General features: G+C 39.2%; 1 protein-coding gene across 13 annotated transcripts in view; it reads right to left on the bottom strand.

Moving 5' to 3' along the window:
• The window catches only part of ECHDC1 (ethylmalonyl-CoA decarboxylase 1), a 115,085-nt gene that overhangs the window by 76,023 nt on the left and 18,906 nt on the right, over positions 1 to 20,156 (bottom strand). For 5 of the 13 annotated variants that reach the window (XM_015858538.3, XM_015858539.3, XM_085541701.1 and 2 more), the window contains one exon: positions 4,385 to 4,824. The exons of 6 other annotated variants lie outside the window; for them this stretch is intronic. In XM_015858538.3, the coding sequence (XP_015714024.2) occupies positions 4,419 to 4,824 (406 nt within the window). In that variant the 3' untranslated portion in view covers positions 4,385 to 4,418. Of the gene's footprint in view, positions 1 to 4,384; positions 4,825 to 5,841; positions 6,054 to 9,263; positions 9,425 to 20,156 lie in introns of those variants that run through there. 2 more of the 13 variants (XM_085541703.1, XM_085541704.1) reach the window with 2 other exon arrangements.

Raw genomic sequence — 20,156 nt, 5'->3', positions numbered from 1 at the left:
TTGTTATCTGAAGTGCTGACCAACTCACTTCACTGTTGCAGTGGGCAAAAGTATCACTCAGTCTTATTAGCAGCAGAAGTGTTGAAATAAAGGAGCGAAAGTAATCATACTAGACCTTAACATACAGAAGACGTGTTAAGGACTAGATTGCTATTATCCGTTCTTCATAGCAAAGCTTCATAACTGCAGAGATCAGATAATCTGGGACTTGTATTTGAAATGTGCTCACACATTGGCCCCAGTTACTACAGAGTGATTATTAGAAAAGTTTACAAGACAGATCTGAAGTACAACTTGTTTTTGTTATAACAGTTAAAAAAAAGGGGAACATTTGTTTGTTGGGCTCAGCCTTTAAATAAAGCTAATGAAACCCAAGTTTTTGGTGCATGTGTTCCTGAATAGAAAGGGCTGAAAGCTGATTCTTAAGTATTCCTAACCATCAAACAAAAAGGTGCTGTAGGCATACAGTCATTTGAAGAGAATTAAATAGGCTGTTTTTTAAGAATGGTAGATTTAAGTTTCTAAAATTAATTACAGTAACAAAGGCTTTTTCTTTGGCATTTTCTTAGGCAAAGCTGCATCCATTCCTGATTTCTCTGCCCACAGGTGAGACAGTGGGTCAGTGAACAAAGGAAACTACACAGGAGACTGAGACAGATGAAAGAGTATTTCCTGCTTTCTTAGCTAGGAAGGAGTAGTCTTGGTCACAGACTTTTTACCTTCCAGTTCCAGAACTAAGCCAGTAATGTGACCTTTGGAAGGCAGGAGTTTGGAGTGCTTTTTACTTCCACTTGTTAGCTGCCACCTTTTTTGTTTTGTTTTACCATACACTAACCAAAGTCTTAACTTTGTGCCGTAAAATACTCGGTAAGAATGCTTCCAGTATTTCACTTAGCATAAGGTCATGCCTTGTTAAAGCAAGATGCAAAGTACAGGACGTGCCATATACTTAATTTGAGGAGTTTCAAAATGAAATACGTATATGTTGTGTGTATATATGTAGATATGGGGGAGTATCAGTATTGTTAGAAGTGATCCCCAGCGTGACAGTATTCAAGTTTTCAACACTTAGCTAAGAGTCCACAAGTTCCACTACACAGAGGCAAGAAATAAGAGGCATTTCACAATGGAATACAAAACCTTGTTTGCTGAGGAGGGAGTTGGCAAACTAGCCCCTAGAAAATAGAAAAGCCAGTACTCCTTTTAATTAGGAGACTGGGGAGGATCAATTCTGAATTGGGTTTCTAATTCATTTTGTGCCTTTGGTGCTTGTTCAGTTTTAGATCATTTCTAAAGGAGAAGCAGCATGTAGTCTTTAATAAATTTAAGGAAGATATAAATGCCTATTGGCTGCTGGTTACAGGTATTTGGTACTTCAGGATGACGAGCAAGTGCTCTGAAATTGACCACTTAGGTCTGAAATGACTAAAATGGGATTCCATTTCATCTCAGCCTGGAGCCCTCACGATAGCACTCAGTAATTTAGTTGGGCTGGTTTTCATAATAAGGACTGCACTTATTTTTAAAACGAAGAAGAAGAGCACAGTATTAGGCTGTGCGTCGAATCTTTGATCAAGGCAAACACCTGTAATTACTAGAACCTCCTACAGCAACGTTTGGTGTATTTGTGATTCCAACTGAGGGCTAAATGTGTTTCCTGTAACCTTTCCTGAAATGGCTGCTTGTAGCAGCAGTTAATTACTCATCCTGTTCTTAGAAACACAGAGGATTGCTCGAGAAAGGCATTTGCTGAAACAAGAAACTCCATGCCTACAAATCAAAGAGGACCCCCGTACATACAGGATGGACGCACATACCTAGTTTAGCTTACTGAAAGCACAGGTCAAGTTCAAACTGTATACATAAAACAGATGCAGCATTTCTGCTGCAGTTTCCCACCTTCCTAATTTGTATCACTCAGCTCACAGAACATATTAATGGGCTTTATAGCCTGACACTTGGATTAAAAGATACAAGTGGTCTATCTTCGGTTCTAAGTAATATTCACAGCCATTATAAAAAGATCACAGTATTAGCAACAGCACATTCACCAAAGCGTTGCTAGCAGAGACCTACTAACTTGCCATAAAAAGCATATATTTGTTTGACTGACAATGTAAGGTGCCATCAAGTCACAAAGTTGAGTAGGGCTTGGGGGGGGGGGGGGGGGGGAGGGGGAACACAGACTGGAGCATGCTTTGAAGGTACAGAGATATGGGCAATCCGAAATCCCTTTGGAAACCTAAGAAACCTCATGAAAAGCACATCAGCTTCATTACTAATATATCAAGTATTCCATTATTATATTAAAACATCCTTATTTCTTAAGTCATGGAGTTGAAACCCTTTAGAATAGAGGAACACACCCAGCAGTGCAGGGCTTTCAGACAATGAGCTGCTAGATGAAAGAGGGAGGTGTGGAAGCACATAATAGACAATACCCTCCCCCTGTGTTCCTGTTCCCGTCTCTTCTCTAACTTGGAAGTAAAAATTACAAATGTTATTTTTAGGATAGAGAGGTGTGAAATCTTCCTTTGAAAGAAGTATAACGTGCGAAGGCAGAAAGGAGACAGGGCAAAGCTGCTTATCTTCTACAAGATGCCAGCTCAGAACACACCCCTTTCTTCAGCATTTCTTTTCCTTTGGTTGCTTTAGGCTATGCATGCTCCCCACTGTGAAAGCCACATAATAAAATACCCAGCAGAACATAATACATACTCAAAAGCTATAGAATCTTAGAAGGTCACTTAGGCCTCATTCCTGTCACTGATCTGTCCTGAGATCCCCAGACCTACATACAGTTACCTCACCATCTCAAGTTTGGTAATCCTGCCACACTGTGAAAATCATAACAGGGATTTCCATGCAAGGAATCACTTCCTTTTCCTAAGGAACTTTGGATCATGCACCTAGTCAGTTACAAGTAGTGAGAGCAAGAATGCATGTCCATGCCAAATAGTCCAGAGTTTCCTTGTTAACATACTCCCTGGGGTACACGGGTTCCAGGTCCAGCCCTCATCGTTGCTGGATGAAGAGACAAGGGCTTTCTAATCAGCTGTACAGGAAATTCTCAGTTATGGATATGCCTGCATGTTTCTGCTCTCACAGATGTTACATTCTAAATTAAGAAGGGACTCTGTCTCATTTTCTAATTTCTGAAGGGAAAAATCTCCCTGCTAAGTTACCTAGAAATTCACACAGTTGCTAGCATGGTGTAAGAAAGGAGATGGTTGGTATAGGTTCCTTTAACCAGTTTCAAACCCCTCAAGAAAGGTAACGGTCACGATCCAGTAATAAAGAAGGAATAGCTTACCCCTGTTCCAAAGATCAGGGCTCCCTGGAAACTCCCCAAGAACATGATCTCCAAGTAGAGATGCTTCCCTTTTGGCTGCCAGCCCTTATACAAGATAAGGGAGGGGTAGACCCTTGGTTTACTTTTTCCAGTTGCACAGAATTGCTTCCACCTGTGCTTCCAGGGCTGGCCATGTCCCTTCACCTCAATCACTGGATCAGGCCATGACCTAACAGTTCTCATACACATGGTTATTGAGTTCCAAGTGATCTGGTCTCTCACAGCCCAAATATGTACTACTAGTTAAAGGAAAACAAGTCTTTCCAGACAAGCCTCCCATGTATGCTGAAGTACTGAGAGCATCCAGTTAAAAAAAAAAATCTTAATTGGGAGCATTATACACCACAGCCTTCCAAAATTTCAAGAAGGTTCAAAGTGAAAAATGAAGTCAGCAGCTTTGCATGTGCCCAGCAACACAGACCCAGACTGCAGGAATGCACAGATGCATATGTTGGCAGCTGGTTTCCAAAGCTGTGAGCAGACACCTAAATGCACTTAAAGATCTGGATCCACAATAGCAAACAAGGCCCAAAAGCTCTTCAGTGAGTTAGGACTGTATATATATACTTTCTGAACAATTATAGCAAGAACTGACTGGAGATGAAAAACTTATACTCTGAACAGTTTTCAAAGCTTCAAAGATGCTTTAAGGCACTGGCCACATGTTGGGGAATTCAGCTTTTATAGCTTTGGGCACACCTGTTCTGTAAATAAAGAAACCTCTCATCTCTCACACAATTCATTTCTATGCCAGTTAGAAAACAACAAAATTACTCCAAAGAAAATAATCTTCAGCCTCATTGCAAAATAATTATATTCTATTCTAAGCACAGTATTTACCTTTCCATATGAATCTCACTAATCTCCATTCAGTAGGTGATTGGAACAGTAAACGATCTCCTGGGGATTACTTGGTGGTTGCACACCAAATATGTCTGCCAGACATGAATGAAAGGAATGTTAAGAACTTGTTCCTTTAAACTGGCATTAAACGATTCAATCTATTGTCTGCTTTGATGAAAGCTTCACATGTAGAATATCAAGAATATTTATTATGAATTGGCCATCATTTATGCTTTTGTTTTCTAGCCAATGCCTCCAAATTGGCAGGCCCACCCCACACAGTTCCAAAAACATCTTTCTCTGTCCTTAAGGCAGCTTCCAGTGGCAGTTCTCTTCCAGCTGTGACCACCTTTTTCACAGCCCGAATCACACTAGCTGGGCCCTCTGTGTACTGACTCAGCCAGGCTCGAGCTTCTTCTAGTGATCCAGTTTCATCTGAAGAAGACAAGGTCCCATCTGACAGCCCGAGACGCAGAGCTCTCTCAGGGTCCACCCCATGAGCCCCACTGAGCAGCTGGAGGGCAGCTCTACTGCCAACGATTCGCACCAGCCTGGCAGCTCCTCCCCAGCCTGGCACCAGGCCCATGTGCTTATGGACAAATCGAATCTCACTGCCTGGCGTCATCAACCTGTCAATGAAAAACAGACATTCAGAGGTCAGTCTGGGAAGCGACTCCAGTTTTCAGCTCTCTGGTATTTGCTTCTCTGTTTGCTCCCTCCTGCTTCCAAATGAAAGTGCAGTCTGACAGTTTGCTACTTACAGCCAGAGCTGTAAAATCTTAACTTTTACATCACTGGTGCTTCATTATGTTTCTTGTTGTTGTTCTAATTTAGAGAGTCTACCCAAGTTTGATTTTCTAACTACTCACTGCAGTAAAAGGGAGGTCAGAATGGATGTTCTATTTAAGCCACACAATGTGCAACAGAATTCTATTTATGCCTTATGGTGCGTAAAAGAATTGCTCCTCTCCATGACATAGTTTTCAAATATTTCACATCTTTACTTCATTTCTACAATCTGTCACCTTCCTTGTTTAAGAACTCACCCCAGGGTTGATTAAGCTCTCTGCTTGAAGGAGCTCTGCTGCAGTGAATGGTACTCTCTGCATGGTACTCATACTGACACACTGGGTTAGCGGAAAAAATCTCTTGAAATAGAAACATGAAGGACAGATGTACAGAAGCAGGCCAGTACTTCTCATTCTTAAGATATGGTTCTGTGGCGTGGTCGCTTGCTGCTACTTCTAACACAAGGCCCGTGAATTATACTTGTGAGGCAGATTAACTTCCATCCAAACACTAACTGGCTTTTGGAAGATAAAACATGTAATACTAAGATCTACGCATGAATCTGTTTCCTAACAATTCAGTTTTCTATACCAAAAATACCAAGCTGAATAGCTTTAAAAATGGAAAGAAAAATCTTCTTTAAAAGTGGATCTGCTTCTGGAAACTCACTGTTCCCAAATCTGCTTAGTTATTGTTAATTGTGAGTTTGTTTGGTTGCTTTATTTTTTTCCTTAATGAGAGCACTATCAGCATTCACAATGTATTACAAAGCACCAGGGCTGAAGAGCTTACAATACTTTATCCCATCCCCAATACAATGCACAAAAGCAACAGCTGACATGCCAGATTGCATGAAAGCCATTTTGTGGAGATAGTGGAGGAAGGTTAATGTGACAAAAAGAAGAGAATAGTGTTGCAGGGGAAGAAAGGCTTTTAGCTAACATGAGCAAGTGCTTCCCAAGTGCAGCGAATCCCAAGGGGTTCAGGTCTCTCCTCTTCAAATTCTGCAAGTATTCCAAAATTCCTTTCTTGCTGCAGCCTACTTTGCAATTTGCTGACACCCAGTGTCCTATTGGGAAAGCGATAATGAAAACATTATAATGGGCTTAATTCTAGCTGTGCTGAGCAACACAAAGCATTAAAAAAAAAAGTGGTCATACTCAGCGAGTCACACCATTCTAGGTGATCTGTAGGCAGCCTCATAACACAGACACAATGGATGAGTAAGGTGGTGGCCCGTTTGTTGAATCTGAGATTGTGTAGGCACTTGGGTTAAGGCCATAGGGCCAGACGTGTCAGTGAACACACTGTGGCAAAGTGCATGGATTCATCTGGTAAGTACTGGTAACACAGCTGGAAGTTCACATGTAAAGCTGAATTTTATATTAGAAGCATGGCCAATCTCTCAGTATCATCAAGGAAAGAAAGAATTTACTGTGTGGGAAAGAATATGTGACCGTGCTCTGTTGTCACCCTCTTCAGAGAAAATGGAACCAAACGAGCTGAAAGGAAAATAAATGAGTTGTCTGGCTGCAAGTTCCAGGCTCTCACGGGGATTCACCTCTCCATATAATGCATCTTCCAACAAGCACCACAGAGAAAACTAAGTGGTCAACAGAAAGTGTAAATGTAGTCTCTGTCTGTCTTCAAACTTAAGGAAGATGTCTGTTTTTTCAGGCTTTTCAACTATGAATCCTCTCCAAAGTTATGTCACTTCTTTTAGAAACCGCCCATCACACTCTCCATTTAGTTTCTCTGCACAATTCCAATCCTTCTGCTCAGGGAAGTGAAGGAGACTTGAGCTCAGATTTTGCACATTCCAAAAGGCAAAGGTTGCTGATAAGCTGCCTGGAACCAGCCTTGAAATATCACCAGCTGCAGCCTTGCATAAGTATTTCCCTCTCTGTTTTATGAAAGAGGTTGAGTCTGTCTTCTGAGATATGACAGATCAGATCTAACGTTAGATGAATTTATGTAACAAAAAGTACATCAAACACTACTAAACACTAAGATGCAGACATCAAAAAAGGGAAGACAGAAGCACCATTCTATTCTTGAGCTGTTTATAGCTTATTCGTCTATTACTGGCCCTGTCTGAAACACAACAGGAGATGAATACAAAATGAGTCCCTGATGTGACTTAGTATGCTTGTATTTGTCTTCTAGGTCAAGAGAACCAAAATCTGGGTCTCTTACATCCCAGGGGAAGGTCATACAACAAGGCTCCTGGACACATGTCTTCCCTGTCCTAAGAAAAATGAAAATCTGTTGCATGACAATGCTGAAAAAAAGCATTTATCAAATATAATTCATATACAGTGTAACTGAAGGACTTCAGAAGCAGAGAAACATCCCTCAGAACAGTGAAGAGCAGTGAAATAGCTGTATCTTAAAAGGCAGAAGAAAAGTTAAGGTAATAGAAGCACTAAAGAGCAGCATAAACCTTCTCTAAGAACATTATAATTCCATGTTACAAATGCTACAACACCTATAGGAAGAGAGCACAGCTACCAGGGGCCACATCCAATTTTGGGTTTGTCATCTAAAGCAAATGAGCTGCAGCAAATATTCCTGCCGTGCATCTCAACGTATTCTCAAATCTGCTAAATGTTACAAACCCTCCACTTTCAACAGGAGTCCTTTGCTGACATCTTATTGTGGCCACAAACTGACTGTCACATCACATCACTGACAATGCACGTGAGAACACCATATTTGCCACTACCAAGCCAGCCAAATGAGTCCCATCCTTGAGCAGGCACACTTGCTTCCTTAAAGGCAGCGTTCCCTTTGAGCTAAGAGTGATGCTTCCTGCACTAATGCACCTTCCAGCTACTTGAAGCTAGAGCATACACAATGAAGGTTGAAAATGTAATGCAAACTGAAATGTATGTTCCAAGTTTCTCAAATCAGCTTTTTATAGCACTCCTGCTACTGAATTGCTCCATTAAGTACAATCAGCTCCTTGGGTAGAATACAGACTGTTTTACAGTCTGTGCTGGTCCTCACTTCCTCATCTACTGAATTTCTATGATTTGAATTAAATTCAGCATTGACAAAGCAAAGGCACTACTGACAAATACCTACCACATTACACATTTTAAGTTTCTGACATTATGATTCTGAATGCCATGATGGAAAAAGGGATGCCTAAAACACTAAACGTGCTGTTAGCAACCTGGATTTCATTCCCAACCCTGTTTGATTCACAGTGTCACATAAGGACACAGATCCTTACTTCCAGTCTTCTCCTGTGATCTGGCCTGACACACATCAAGGAGGGAGGCAGCCAGTATCACACAGGGCTGCAGCACCTGGTTCTCAGATACAGTTGTCCCGGAGAAGGCAGCCAGAACTGCAGGAGCTGACTTTCATCTCTCCCACAAATACTTTGGCCTCCCACCACTTCCTCTCAAGTCTCCAGTCAACACAAATAACAGGCCTTTGGGTCATATATGTTCTCTAACCAAATACGCTAGCTAACTTTTTCCATACATTTTGGTAACTCCATGAAATATACCTATGAATTTGGGTAAATCTATAAGGTGATTGTTTCTACACAGTGATGATTCTGTAAAAGAGTCAAAAGCCTTAGGATGCTCAGTACTCTGTGAAACCAGCAGGAATGCAGTACTGACATCAAAAGCTTTCGGACAACAATCCAAACCACATGCACATGTATTTTAAGCACAAAAACATAATAAAGAAGAAAAGAAACAACAACAGGAAAACGGTAACAGAAAGGAGGGAACCAAGAGCTGAACATTTGTTTTAACCACCAAACAATAGAAGCACAAAGTTAATATATGATTCAATAAAATTTTGCTGATGTCTGTGTTTTTCTAATACACCCATCAATATGCCATCAGCTTAATTAACTCTTGTTAAATTAAGCAACAACTGTGCAAAACTGACAGGTGGCCAAAGCAGCTTTTTAAAATAAATGCTGCTGGGAAATGTAAGTTCTAGAGTTTATTAGAGGTCAGACATTACATTGCCAGCGGATAGTGTTAATTGTGCTAACAAAAACTGTTTCACCACGTGGACATTAAAATTTGAGGACTTTGCTTGCAAGTGATAAAAACTCACAAGTAACTGGCTCAGGATTTTGCACCTTTACATGGTGAGTGCTAACAGGACCATCAGCAGTTGCATTAGCTCTTAAATCCACAATGAACTGTAAGTGAGTTTGAACATCCCAAGTCCACTGGCCACTTCTTCCCCTATTCTACTGCAGCTTCCCATCTCTCAAAATACAATCCTTGCCCCATCATCTCACCTGCACACTGTCTCACTCCATCTTCCTTACACTTCTCCATCATCCCAAGTGGCACAGAAGATGGTATTGATGGTGGCTCTTTGCTTGCAGCTAGTGACTGTGATTCGGGCAGCAGACAGTTATACAGGTAATATCCATACTTTGGCTTCCCTTTCCTTATTCTCCTCATGCAAAACCCACCAAAACAAAAACAAACAAAACAAAAAAAAAGAGCACCGCTCTTAATCCACATAATGCTGCAAAAGATGTGCAACAGATTGGATATTTTTAGCCAACTAAGGTGTTCTATGGAGCAGTAAGTTAAAATCAAGTAAGGGAGAATTATGTCTATTGAATTTACAGCATCAGAGTAATAAACTACCAGTTCCTCTATCTGTGTAACAAAAGCTCTGATTTAGGAACAAAAGCCTTTTACTTCAGCTTGGTCCCTCACACCACATAGATCAAGTACTATCTTCCAGACAGCATACTACATCTTCGGCTTTGCAAAGAAAATAGCTTTAAAGTAAATAGCTAAAAACTTAACTTCAGATGAGGTAAATGTGGGCATTTGGGTGTAAGAGTATTTTCCTTAAAAGAAAGAAGCCACCGTATGTTTCTTTCATAGGAGAAAAAAGCACTGCCATAGGTCTCTAGAGTGCAGTACATACTATAGGATCTGAGCAGATGGAATCTCCAAACTGTCCATCTTGGCACATAAAAACCAGAGTTCATCTGTGCCTGAGGAGATACAAGTATGCAAAGCGGCCTTCAGCCAACAACAGAATAAAGCTCTTCCTATAGCCACAAAAGTGCCAAGCAAACCTACAATCAGTGCAGTCATCCTGAAGCTTGGGCAAGGCCATCACAGAAGCAGTCAAGCACTGCTGCCAACGCACACTACCTTGAATGGTTCACAAAGCAGCACGTGACCGCAGTTTGGATACTAGCTGCCTTCTCCCCATTTTCTTTAGCAGGGGGATGGCCCTGCAAGTGATCTCATGCTCAATCAACGTCTGACACCTGCATGTCAAATCTCAGTCAGAACAATACCTCATACCTTCCCAGCTGATGTATCTAAACCCTGCACTCCCCACCAAACACGTACAGATGTTAACACATGCAAAAAACTGCAGAATGTTCTTGGTGTTAAGGTACTATGAAAGTCAAATTCTTAAGGCCTTGTATATGAACTTTCTGTGGCAGTTTGACACAAAACTCCCCCAGAATCTTTTAACAACAAAAGCAATTTCTGGGTATAATTGTGAAAATAAGACTTGAATATGAACCTCTGCCTTGATATTTTCAACAAGCCTGTTGAAAGTATCAACACAAAGCCTGATATAACTCAAGTGAAGGCTCAGTTCATGCCAATGGAGACCTAAGTTGGAAATTTAATACACTGCAATTAAATTATAATATTGTGTTCTATTAGTGACAACTTGTCTTGAATAAGTATTCAGTCTCTCAAAAATATTCTTAGGACTATAAATCTTATTAGAAATGCTAGGAATACTTTTATTAGTTTCATTTTTAACGGAAAATAAACCAACACCTAGTTTTAGGTTTGTTCCATATTCTAACACACAAGCTTTCCATGGTTATTATAGCAGTGGTTGGACTTCAGTCCTTTTCCAACCATATATTCATATTCTATAAAACTCCCACTAAAACAACAGTCAAATTAACCAGTTATTTTCACAAACAAAATGCATGCTGAAGTAGGAAGATACTGCAGTAAGAATATTCTGCAGAAGAAATATGCAGTATAACACCAAAATAATTTAGGCAGTCAGCAAAGCTGATGATGAACAGTTTCCTGTCCTTATTTCAGCCTTCCTGACAGATGCTGTTAAAATAAGACTCTCCTCCAAAAAGCAAGCTGGGAGTAATTAATCCATCTCTAGCTATATTTTGCAGGGTCTCTTTAACACTACACCACCAAATACTTATCCAGGTACTCCATCAAAGGATTATCTACATAAAACAGATAAAGATTTGTCTGAAATTCAGCTATTTTACTACACCCACTATCATCAAGAAAACACCTCAGTTTTCTGAAAACACTAACAAATTGATTCATCCTGAGAAGTTAGTCATAATTTCACCTGTCCTTCAATCTCATTTAATCAGAGAGGCTCTAAGGGGGTCAAAAAGCCTTGATTATAAACTGAATGAATGACTCCTTGTTAATCATATTTAGCAGATTTCTCAGTCTCACAATGCAGTAAGTACTGATCAGCCGTAACTGCTTGGTTCTCCTCCAGCACAACGTATTAGTATTAATTCCCCCTGCTCCTCTCTCATATCTTCTGTCTCATGGAGAGCCTCTCATGTTTCTACCTAACACAGAAAAATAATAAAACAATTAAGCATCACAGCAGTAGCTACTTCAGAGCAGTGATAACAAGAAGAGAGACTTCCAAAATGAAAATGCTGTGAAACTGATAAAAAAAAAAAAAAAAAGGAATTGACCACAACAGTCCATGCAGACTGACATAATAAGAACAAACCCTCAAATCTTTCCTCTTTCTGAAAATCCTTTTGTCACAAATGTACAAATATACCTAAATGGTATAAACATAAAGAACATTATGAGAAGATGATTTAAAAGAGTCTGGAGAAACCATGTCCCATGTGCATGTACGATGGCACAATGTTGCTCTGCAATCCCAAATTTCACCAGGGTCAGAGGACACTGTGCATATTAGTCATCTCTCCTGCTCATAAACAGTAATCTGTACTCTTCACTATAGGAATGCACTGGAAAGATGTAGATCCAGTCAGCTCTCTCAAATCCTTGCAGGAATTAAAAAAAAATAAATAAATCACAAACACATCTTCTTTACTTGAGATTTAAATACATTAAAATGATATTCAAGAACCAAAATAAAAAAAATTCTCCCAAGAACAGACAGCTCTATGTGCTTTCTAAAACTCAGTGTCAAAGGAGTAGGCTTAAGGACAGCATAACAAATCTCACCAGCAAGAGAGCTCACTTTTCTTACAGCTCATTTCAAAGTGCCTTACAGATTATACAGTGTTATTTATAGTTACTGAATTATTTTGTAGCACGCTCAGTGCATCCACTTCCCCCAGCTGAATGTTCACATAAAGTAGCCTAAAAGAAACTATCTCACATTTTGCCAGCATGCATTGCCTTTAACTTTGTTGCTGCCCTCCAGTCAGATTTTTCCAATGCATCTTCCAGAACTCTTAAGAATTAAGGTCAAAACCTGGACCCAGAAATAGACTCCTAGTTATAGATGTGTTACCTTGAACAAGAGCTAACACTTCTGGGTTGGCTAGGGAATCTAAGTCCACTTCCCAGAGCTGACAGACTTTAACAGTGAAAAGCATGTGTGTGGGGAAACTTAACTTTTTTTAACCATAATCCTATCATTCTTTCTCACATCAACACAGAGTCAAGTAAAATGTGGAAAAAAATAACAATGTCTGTATGGGGAACTATGGTTCAGGTTATGGCCTGAACCAGTGACTGAGCGCCTGGTGAAGGGGCAGCGTCAGTCCTGGGAGCAAATGAGCAAGCTATTCACCTGTGTGACCATAAGGAGTGGTCCACCCCTCCCTAACTTCATTTGAGGGCTGGCAGCTGCAAAGGAACCATTTCTACTTGGAGATTGCTTCGTATGGAGTGTTTAGCAAGCCCTGATCCTCAGAAAGGGGTAAACAGTTTCTTAATTATTCTTGGATTGTGACCACTATCTTTCTTCAGTTTAAAGCAACTGCATCTGCTGCTGTGTATCCTTACAGTGTCATATTTTCATCTAAATGTAGAGATTTACATCTTATATGATAAAATTCTGAGAAGTGGATTTGTGGATCAAAAAAAGGAAGGCATACTATCAAAAGAAGAGTAAGAGGCAATGAAAAATTCATGCAGAGATGGAATACGGAGACAATAAAGTTGAAAATACTGAACAGGCAGAAGTCATTTTAGGAGGAATGCAGTTTTCAAGAATAAAGAACTTCAGGTACATGTAATTCCACCATCTATTACCTAAACTTTGAGGCACTCAATGGAAGGTGAGCCTCCAAAAGGTACAGAGCCAACTCAAAGAGATTATTATTTTCAAAAGGAAGAAGCACAAAAACAATACTGTTACTAGGAAAAAGGTCTACTGAATAACAGGATTTAAAAAATCAAAATCAATTCAGAACATGACTGGGTAAGAATGACTGGTGCATGGAAAAAGTTTTATTTCTCAAACAGTTCCCTGATCAGAGGTGAGAGGATAAAACAGAGTCAGAAAGACTGTTAATTAGAGAGAGATTGTGGAAGGGAAAAAATAATGCAAGGAAAGAAGTTGCTGCATATGTCCCCCAAGGAATCAGTCTCATCGATGAAAGGCAGGTATGGCCACCCAAGTCTTCTGCAGGTAATGCTCATTGTAATACCTGCTGCAATCAATGCTGATGGCTCTTCTAATGACCTTCTGAAACAGAATCTCTTAAAAGTCAGTTAAGGATGAAGGTTCACCCAGTAGCTGTGAATTAAGGGTTTTAGATCTATTTTTATTTTTTACCTCAGGCTGACATTTTCTTGCCTGTGGCTTCACAGAGAAAAGCATGCTATAAAAAATTATATATGTTCTAAAAGGTAGAAATGAAATTCAATATTGGAAATTATAGAGACTTTTTTTTTTTTTTTTTTCCTGTAACAGGAATGAAAAATTGAATTAGATGACAGATCACAGGGCAAGAAATGGGCATGCAAAAAAGCATGACTGATTAAAGCTCCAAAAGCAGTATTAAAGGAAGCAAAAAAGAGTTTTTCTCTTTTTCTTTTTCCCCTGTCATTTAAAAAAAAAACAACAAACAACTGACAGGAAGGAAAATTATGTGGCTCAACTTTAAAGGAATCAATCCATTTCCCAGGCTCAGATGTGGTTTGCACACCCCAGAAGTGCTGGGGCACAAGCAGAAGGCTGGCCAGGCTGCTCAGCTCTGGGACAGCAGGTCATGCTGCCTATCACCGCATGCAAGTATCATGTGGCCCAGTTACAGGTTTCAATATGGTAGAAAAGTCACACGAGATGTGGAACTGGTCCCTTGTCCTCGCTTTTCATGCCTGAGTATTCAAGGTAGCTTGGAAGACCAAGAAAGCAGCAGGAGATTTTGAAATGTCTTATGAAAGTAGGCAAGGCTCCCAGTATGTTATAAAAGCACATGAAAGAGAGAAAACAAGACAGATAGCTATTACAGGGACTGTAACTTCACTGAAGGGTGCAGTATGAACTCTGATAACCTACAACAAATCACCAGAACCACAATGTGGGACTGAAGGCCCATTATTTATAATGTGGTGCCTGGATCCCTTTTCCCTCCCTGCAGCTATAATATAGCTGCACAGTATATACCATGGGTTCCACTGCATTTTCCTTGCCTTGCTGTAAGTACTAATGCCTCTCCTACTAAGACTCTCTTCTAATTCCCATCTAAGACTTATTTCTCTTGCCCTGGTGTCAGCCAGGGGGTCCCAGCCACAGTTACACTGACACCTCCATTATCACACTATTATTTACAGAGTAGTTTCCATCTTCACACAGGATTTTGGCCTTGCCCATGAAGTAAGTTTCAGCTACTCCTTACAGGCTGCCAAAACCTAAAAACACAAGTGAGTGAAAGCCAAAATAAGGCTCATATAAAAAATTACTTATGCTAGAAACCTAAAATGTTACATAAGTCTTTTCTTCTGAAAAAGGAACTAGAGCTGTTTGGAATTCATTCAAATAAAGGCTTTTAACAGCAGATATGCTTTTTAGACTGGAGAAAAAAATTCCATTAGAAAAGATCCACAGAAATATTTTACAAGATTTTTTGATGAAAAACAGCCATTCATAGGTAACTTTTTTTTTTCTTTTCAGATATTAATAACCTATATTAATAACCTCAGTTTCCCAAAATTTTATTTTTGTTATACGTGGTTTATCAAGACCAAAGAAAGCCAAACAAAGTACTCCTGGACCAAACTCAAAAGCTTCTTAAAGCAGGAACATTTCAGGGTCGTGTTCTTTACTTGTCTCTGTTGCTGATGCATGAAAGGGGAAGGGGGAGCTTTTCAAAAATCTGGCTCAGAGATTGACATCTAAAACGTCAAACAGGCAAAACTCATTTTGTTCTACTAAACTCAGCTGGTTGGAAAGTAACAAAGTTTCTTAACATTGACCCTAAGAGTTGCAAGGTCTGAACTGCTCTAGTACTTCAGGATGTGTCTGATATACCACATTTCTGCAACACTCAGCACTGAGGGACTCAAAAACTGTCATAACATCACACCAACAAACCTTTGCAAGATCAAAGGGAACAAGGCATGCTGAAATTCAGCTCTGGGTGCAGTGTTACTGATGCTGAATTTGCACATCCTACGCAGCAATTTCTGACTACAGCAACAAGATCATTTGATATCACTGGTGATTAAATTATAACATGTTGCTGTTTTGTCAGGATACCACACTAATGAACTGAAGCCTTTTCTTTATTTTTTTTTATTTTTTATTTTTATTTTTTAAATTATCACCATGGCTGTTTTAAGTTTTCCAGATATTATATGATTTCAGAGCCCATCTCTTATTTTTTTGGTGTTGGGGGAGTGGTGTCACAAGGGCATACCAAAAAGGCTTAGATAGAAAGACAATGTCAACATTAAAATTCAACAGTAACCTAGCTTATCCAACTTTTAGCTTTTTAATATGTCAGATCAGCTATATTGACAAGGATGCGCAGACAGTTTTAGATCACTCACTGGTGGTACATTCAACCATGGGTTCTTAAACACACAGCAATTAAAGGACAATGGGAATTTAATGTAGGAATTTAAGAATCTATTTATTCCTTACTGTAAATGATGAGTTACAGCAGTAGCAACTCATTTCCTACGGACTGCAGAATCTAGGAAGGAAGAAGCTTAACCTACTGGATGATCTTCTAGGTCTTTTCCAACCTTGATAACTCTGTGAATCTACCCATGCTTACAGGTTCAAAGAGTCTGCATTCTTGTTTTACACAATTTTAGATCAGTCAGGAAATAACAGGGCAAAACTGAGGCAAATCTAACAGCTCCCTAAAGCCAAAAGATTGTATTTCCCATCCTCTCCTGTTTGTCAACCTCTCCATAGGTGCTTATTTCCACCTTCACATTGGTTCTAGCCATTCTAACATTCTGCAAATCGCTCACTCCAGAAATGAAAAATATCTAGACTTTCCATTACTTTTAGGTTTGATAATTGACTCATAGGGGCATCTCCAGTGGTGCTTGGCACATGAGTAAGCAATAAGTGGAGAAGAGCAGCAGAGACACTTTCCTCCTCCTACATTGTCATGGTTTTGTAATTTTGTAATTTTGCTATCAGTATTCCACATCATAACATCACATAAAGCATGAAAAATTTTACCGAATGTGCAACTTACAGAAGAAGACTACATATCCCAGAGAACATCACGGTCAGAGATAAATCACAGGACCAGGCACTATATTATCTCACTCCCAGGCTGGACTGACGTCTTTCGAGTTCTGGCATCCAGAAGAGCCTGTGGGAGCCTTCCAGCCATTTCACCTAGAGTTACAGTAGGCCTCTCAGTTTTGGGACTCATTCTCTCTCCTATTTTGCTTGATTCGTTAGCCTTAATTTCAATTATATTGTATTATATTGTGTTATCCTGTATTTCGATATAGTATTTAGTAAATAAGTGTGCCTCCTTAGATCGTTGCCACTGTTTTCTTTGCTAAATAACTTTTTCCTTCCTTTCGGGCTAGCGGCCCTGTGGGGCCAGCGGCCCCCTGTCACAGACGCAGGTAGACTTTTGGTTAACCCGTGACATGCGTCAAGATGAACTGTTCAGTCAGTTTGCCGTTTTTTTGATAATATAGTTCAGTACAACTCCAGCTCATAGAAGACTTGAATACATAAATGTCTCTCAGACTTTACATTAATCAACTTGCGGAGGTATCTGATATTAAAATAAATAAATAAATAAAAGAAGATTACTTTGGCAGTGAAAATCAGCAGTGGAGTGCCAAATACCTGGAGGCTGTTTTATCTACACTAGGCATGAGTCACTTCACAGATGCAGTCGTATTTCCTTGCATTTCTACTCTTCCTAAACTAATTCTTCCTGAACCTAGAATGCTTCCCCACAGTGGAATGACAGCCTGGTATCTCAACAGGAGTTAGCACGGATCCAATCCTGCATTCCTTAAAATTTGTCTTATCTTGTTTTCCACTGTCCGGGCTATCTCCATTATTCCTGCATGGCAGAGAATTAGCTGTATACAGAAAGGACATAAGGTTGCCTAGTGTTAGTGGTCTAAAGGTAAATGGATGCTGAAAACAAAAAATTCATTCATTCACAATAAAATGGTTTGGTCTCCGAAAGTAAAAAAAAAAAAGAAAACTGAAGTAAACCTCTACAAAAAGGTGACTTCAAAAAGAAAACTTCACCTCAAATTCATATTATGTTGCTGTTTCTTATATTTCCAGTAAAATCAGTGGTCAATTTGAACTGTAGACAACCATACAATAAAAAATCCTTTGTGTGGAAGAATGTAAAAGCATGAGATTCAAAATCCAATTAAAAATGGTAATAAAGAAAAAGCAGTACAAATCCACAGACACACAGGTTTTTATGTCCCTTTTTAGTAGCACTGTGGTTACTTAATGAGATGTCAAACATTCAAGGTCAAAAGTAAGAACAGCATTCTTAGTTTTAAATGTTTCACATCGCTCGCTTCTATAATCCATTGCCCCGACAATTCATCACAAAATTGTTCTAAGAAACCTCCCAGGGTTCACACCACATGAAGCGGTGCATAACTGCAATAAAATTCTAAAATTGCCAATTGATTTGACGGGCATTTTATGTGTGGATACGTACATGGACTCACACACATAAATGTGAGAGGGAACTTTAACACAGCTAAACAAGCGATCAGTGGCATACAGTAAGCACCTAAAGTTGTGAGAACATGTTCTTAAATTTAGCTACGGATTCTGTTCCTGACAATGTGCAGCAATGTTATTTATGGAGTCACGTGTAGCAAAGTCAGCCTGGATTCTGCATGAACTCGGGAATGTGTGAGTTCCCTCCTGTAACACTGTACCATTCATATCATGCTAATACTGAGACACACTTTTTTTGTATTAATGTTTTTTTTTCTTTAAAGGAGCAACAAATGAACTGTAAACTGATAAAAGGATGAGTGCCTAGAGCTGAGAAGTCAGTCACAGTGGGCCTAAATTTATATAGTGTCTGTACTCTTCTGCTCCTGTCATTTTGTATAAATTACATTTAATGCATGCTTGTAAAAGTACATAAACTAATCATTACAAGAACACAATGGAAGCTATTCAACAATAGTGTATGTCAGTGCATTTTTTGTGTATTTAATGGAATACACCTATCATCTTAATATATTATGAAGCACACTTACATGTTTTACGAAAAAAACAGAAAACATCTGAATAAAAAACAGCAAGGCCAATTTGGTATCAATTTGGTAGTGCATTACTACCAGTATAAGCTCCTCTCCTTGTTAAAACCTTGATTATAGAATCATAGAATCACAAGGTTGGAAAGGACATACAAGATCTTCTAGAATGCACAGAATTCATTTCACTTTTTTGTAAAACTGCATCACTGAATCAGGTGAAAGGTTCACCATCACAGTCATTTATGTACTTCAGTGAAATGGCTGCAGTGCTGAGCAGAAATGCAACACGCTGCTTGGCAGCAGAATCCCCCAGCTGCCTTCAGATTCAGAAGAGAAAATACTCAGCAGTGGCACACTGAAAAAAGTCTAGATTTCTTGAAACTACTAGAAAGCTCTCCAAACAAGTTTGACACATGCATGGTTTTACATTGCTCAGATTTACAGAAATAAGCAGGTGAGATAATTATAGTGACATAAGATTCATCTACTTAATTTTCTTATCAGAAAAAGAAGTTTGAAAGGATTTTAATTACCTTACACTTGGCTAGAGAACAATTTAAAAAAAAAAAATTGTGTGTTTATGATCTTAAAAAGACCTTGCTTCTTTGGGAAATATATACTGCAACAGCCCATAAGTAAGCCAAGACTGAGGATATCTGGAGAAAACATCCTCTTCCAGATGGAAGGTGGAATAACCTAAGATGATTTCTCTTCTCATAATTACCTTTATGTCAGTAATAACTGCACCAAACTTCATGTAAGACCTCCCTAATCCAATTTTAAATGAGCTGGTGGAAAACAGAATAAAAGACAACCACAAGAATGCCACTGGAAGAACAGTCTATTAACACCAGTAATATCTTAAACCACATCAGCTATTTTAAAATTGAATTGATCCACATTTCTACTCCAGTACAGATTGTATCATGTGGAAAAAAAATTGAGTTGAAAATTGAGAATCAAAAGCAGCCACAACTCACTCGTTCTCTCTGACCAGTTTATTCAAGATAAAAAACAAACTTCTCTGATTTGCTCTCGGGTTCCTCTTTTGGCATCTCCTGATTCAAGACAGTTTCCTCAAAAGAAACTCAGTCAGTCCTCAAAAGAACTGGGATTTTGTTGCCAAGCACTGAAATCCTCAAATTCAAGAGCAACACAGAGAAACACAGTATGTTTCCCTAGCTTGTTTCTGCTATTAATTAAGCCCCATTTGCTGCTTCTGAATTGCTATTATTTAGTTGTACTGGATGAGTGTGGTAGAAAGCAATGGAAAATTGATCAACAACTGTAGTTATTGCGAAAATTATGGGAGTACATCAGAGGAATTGCAGCTGCTCACTTATGCAAATAAGAGCTACTTGACAATGATTATAATTATACAGTATGCCAAACAACATAGCTGGAGTAAGAGTAGAGTATATAATTCAGAAAGCCAAAAGACTTCATTTCATTATGCTCATTTT

Source organism: Coturnix japonica, chromosome 3 (genome assembly GCF_054131305.1).
Source record: "Coturnix japonica strain WE chromosome 3, WE-NBRP24, whole genome shotgun sequence".
NCBI classification, from domain to species: domain Eukaryota; kingdom Metazoa; phylum Chordata; class Aves; order Galliformes; family Phasianidae; genus Coturnix; species Coturnix japonica.
Note: the sequence above shows the minus strand (reverse complement) of the source record. Positions and strands in the feature narration are given on the sequence as shown.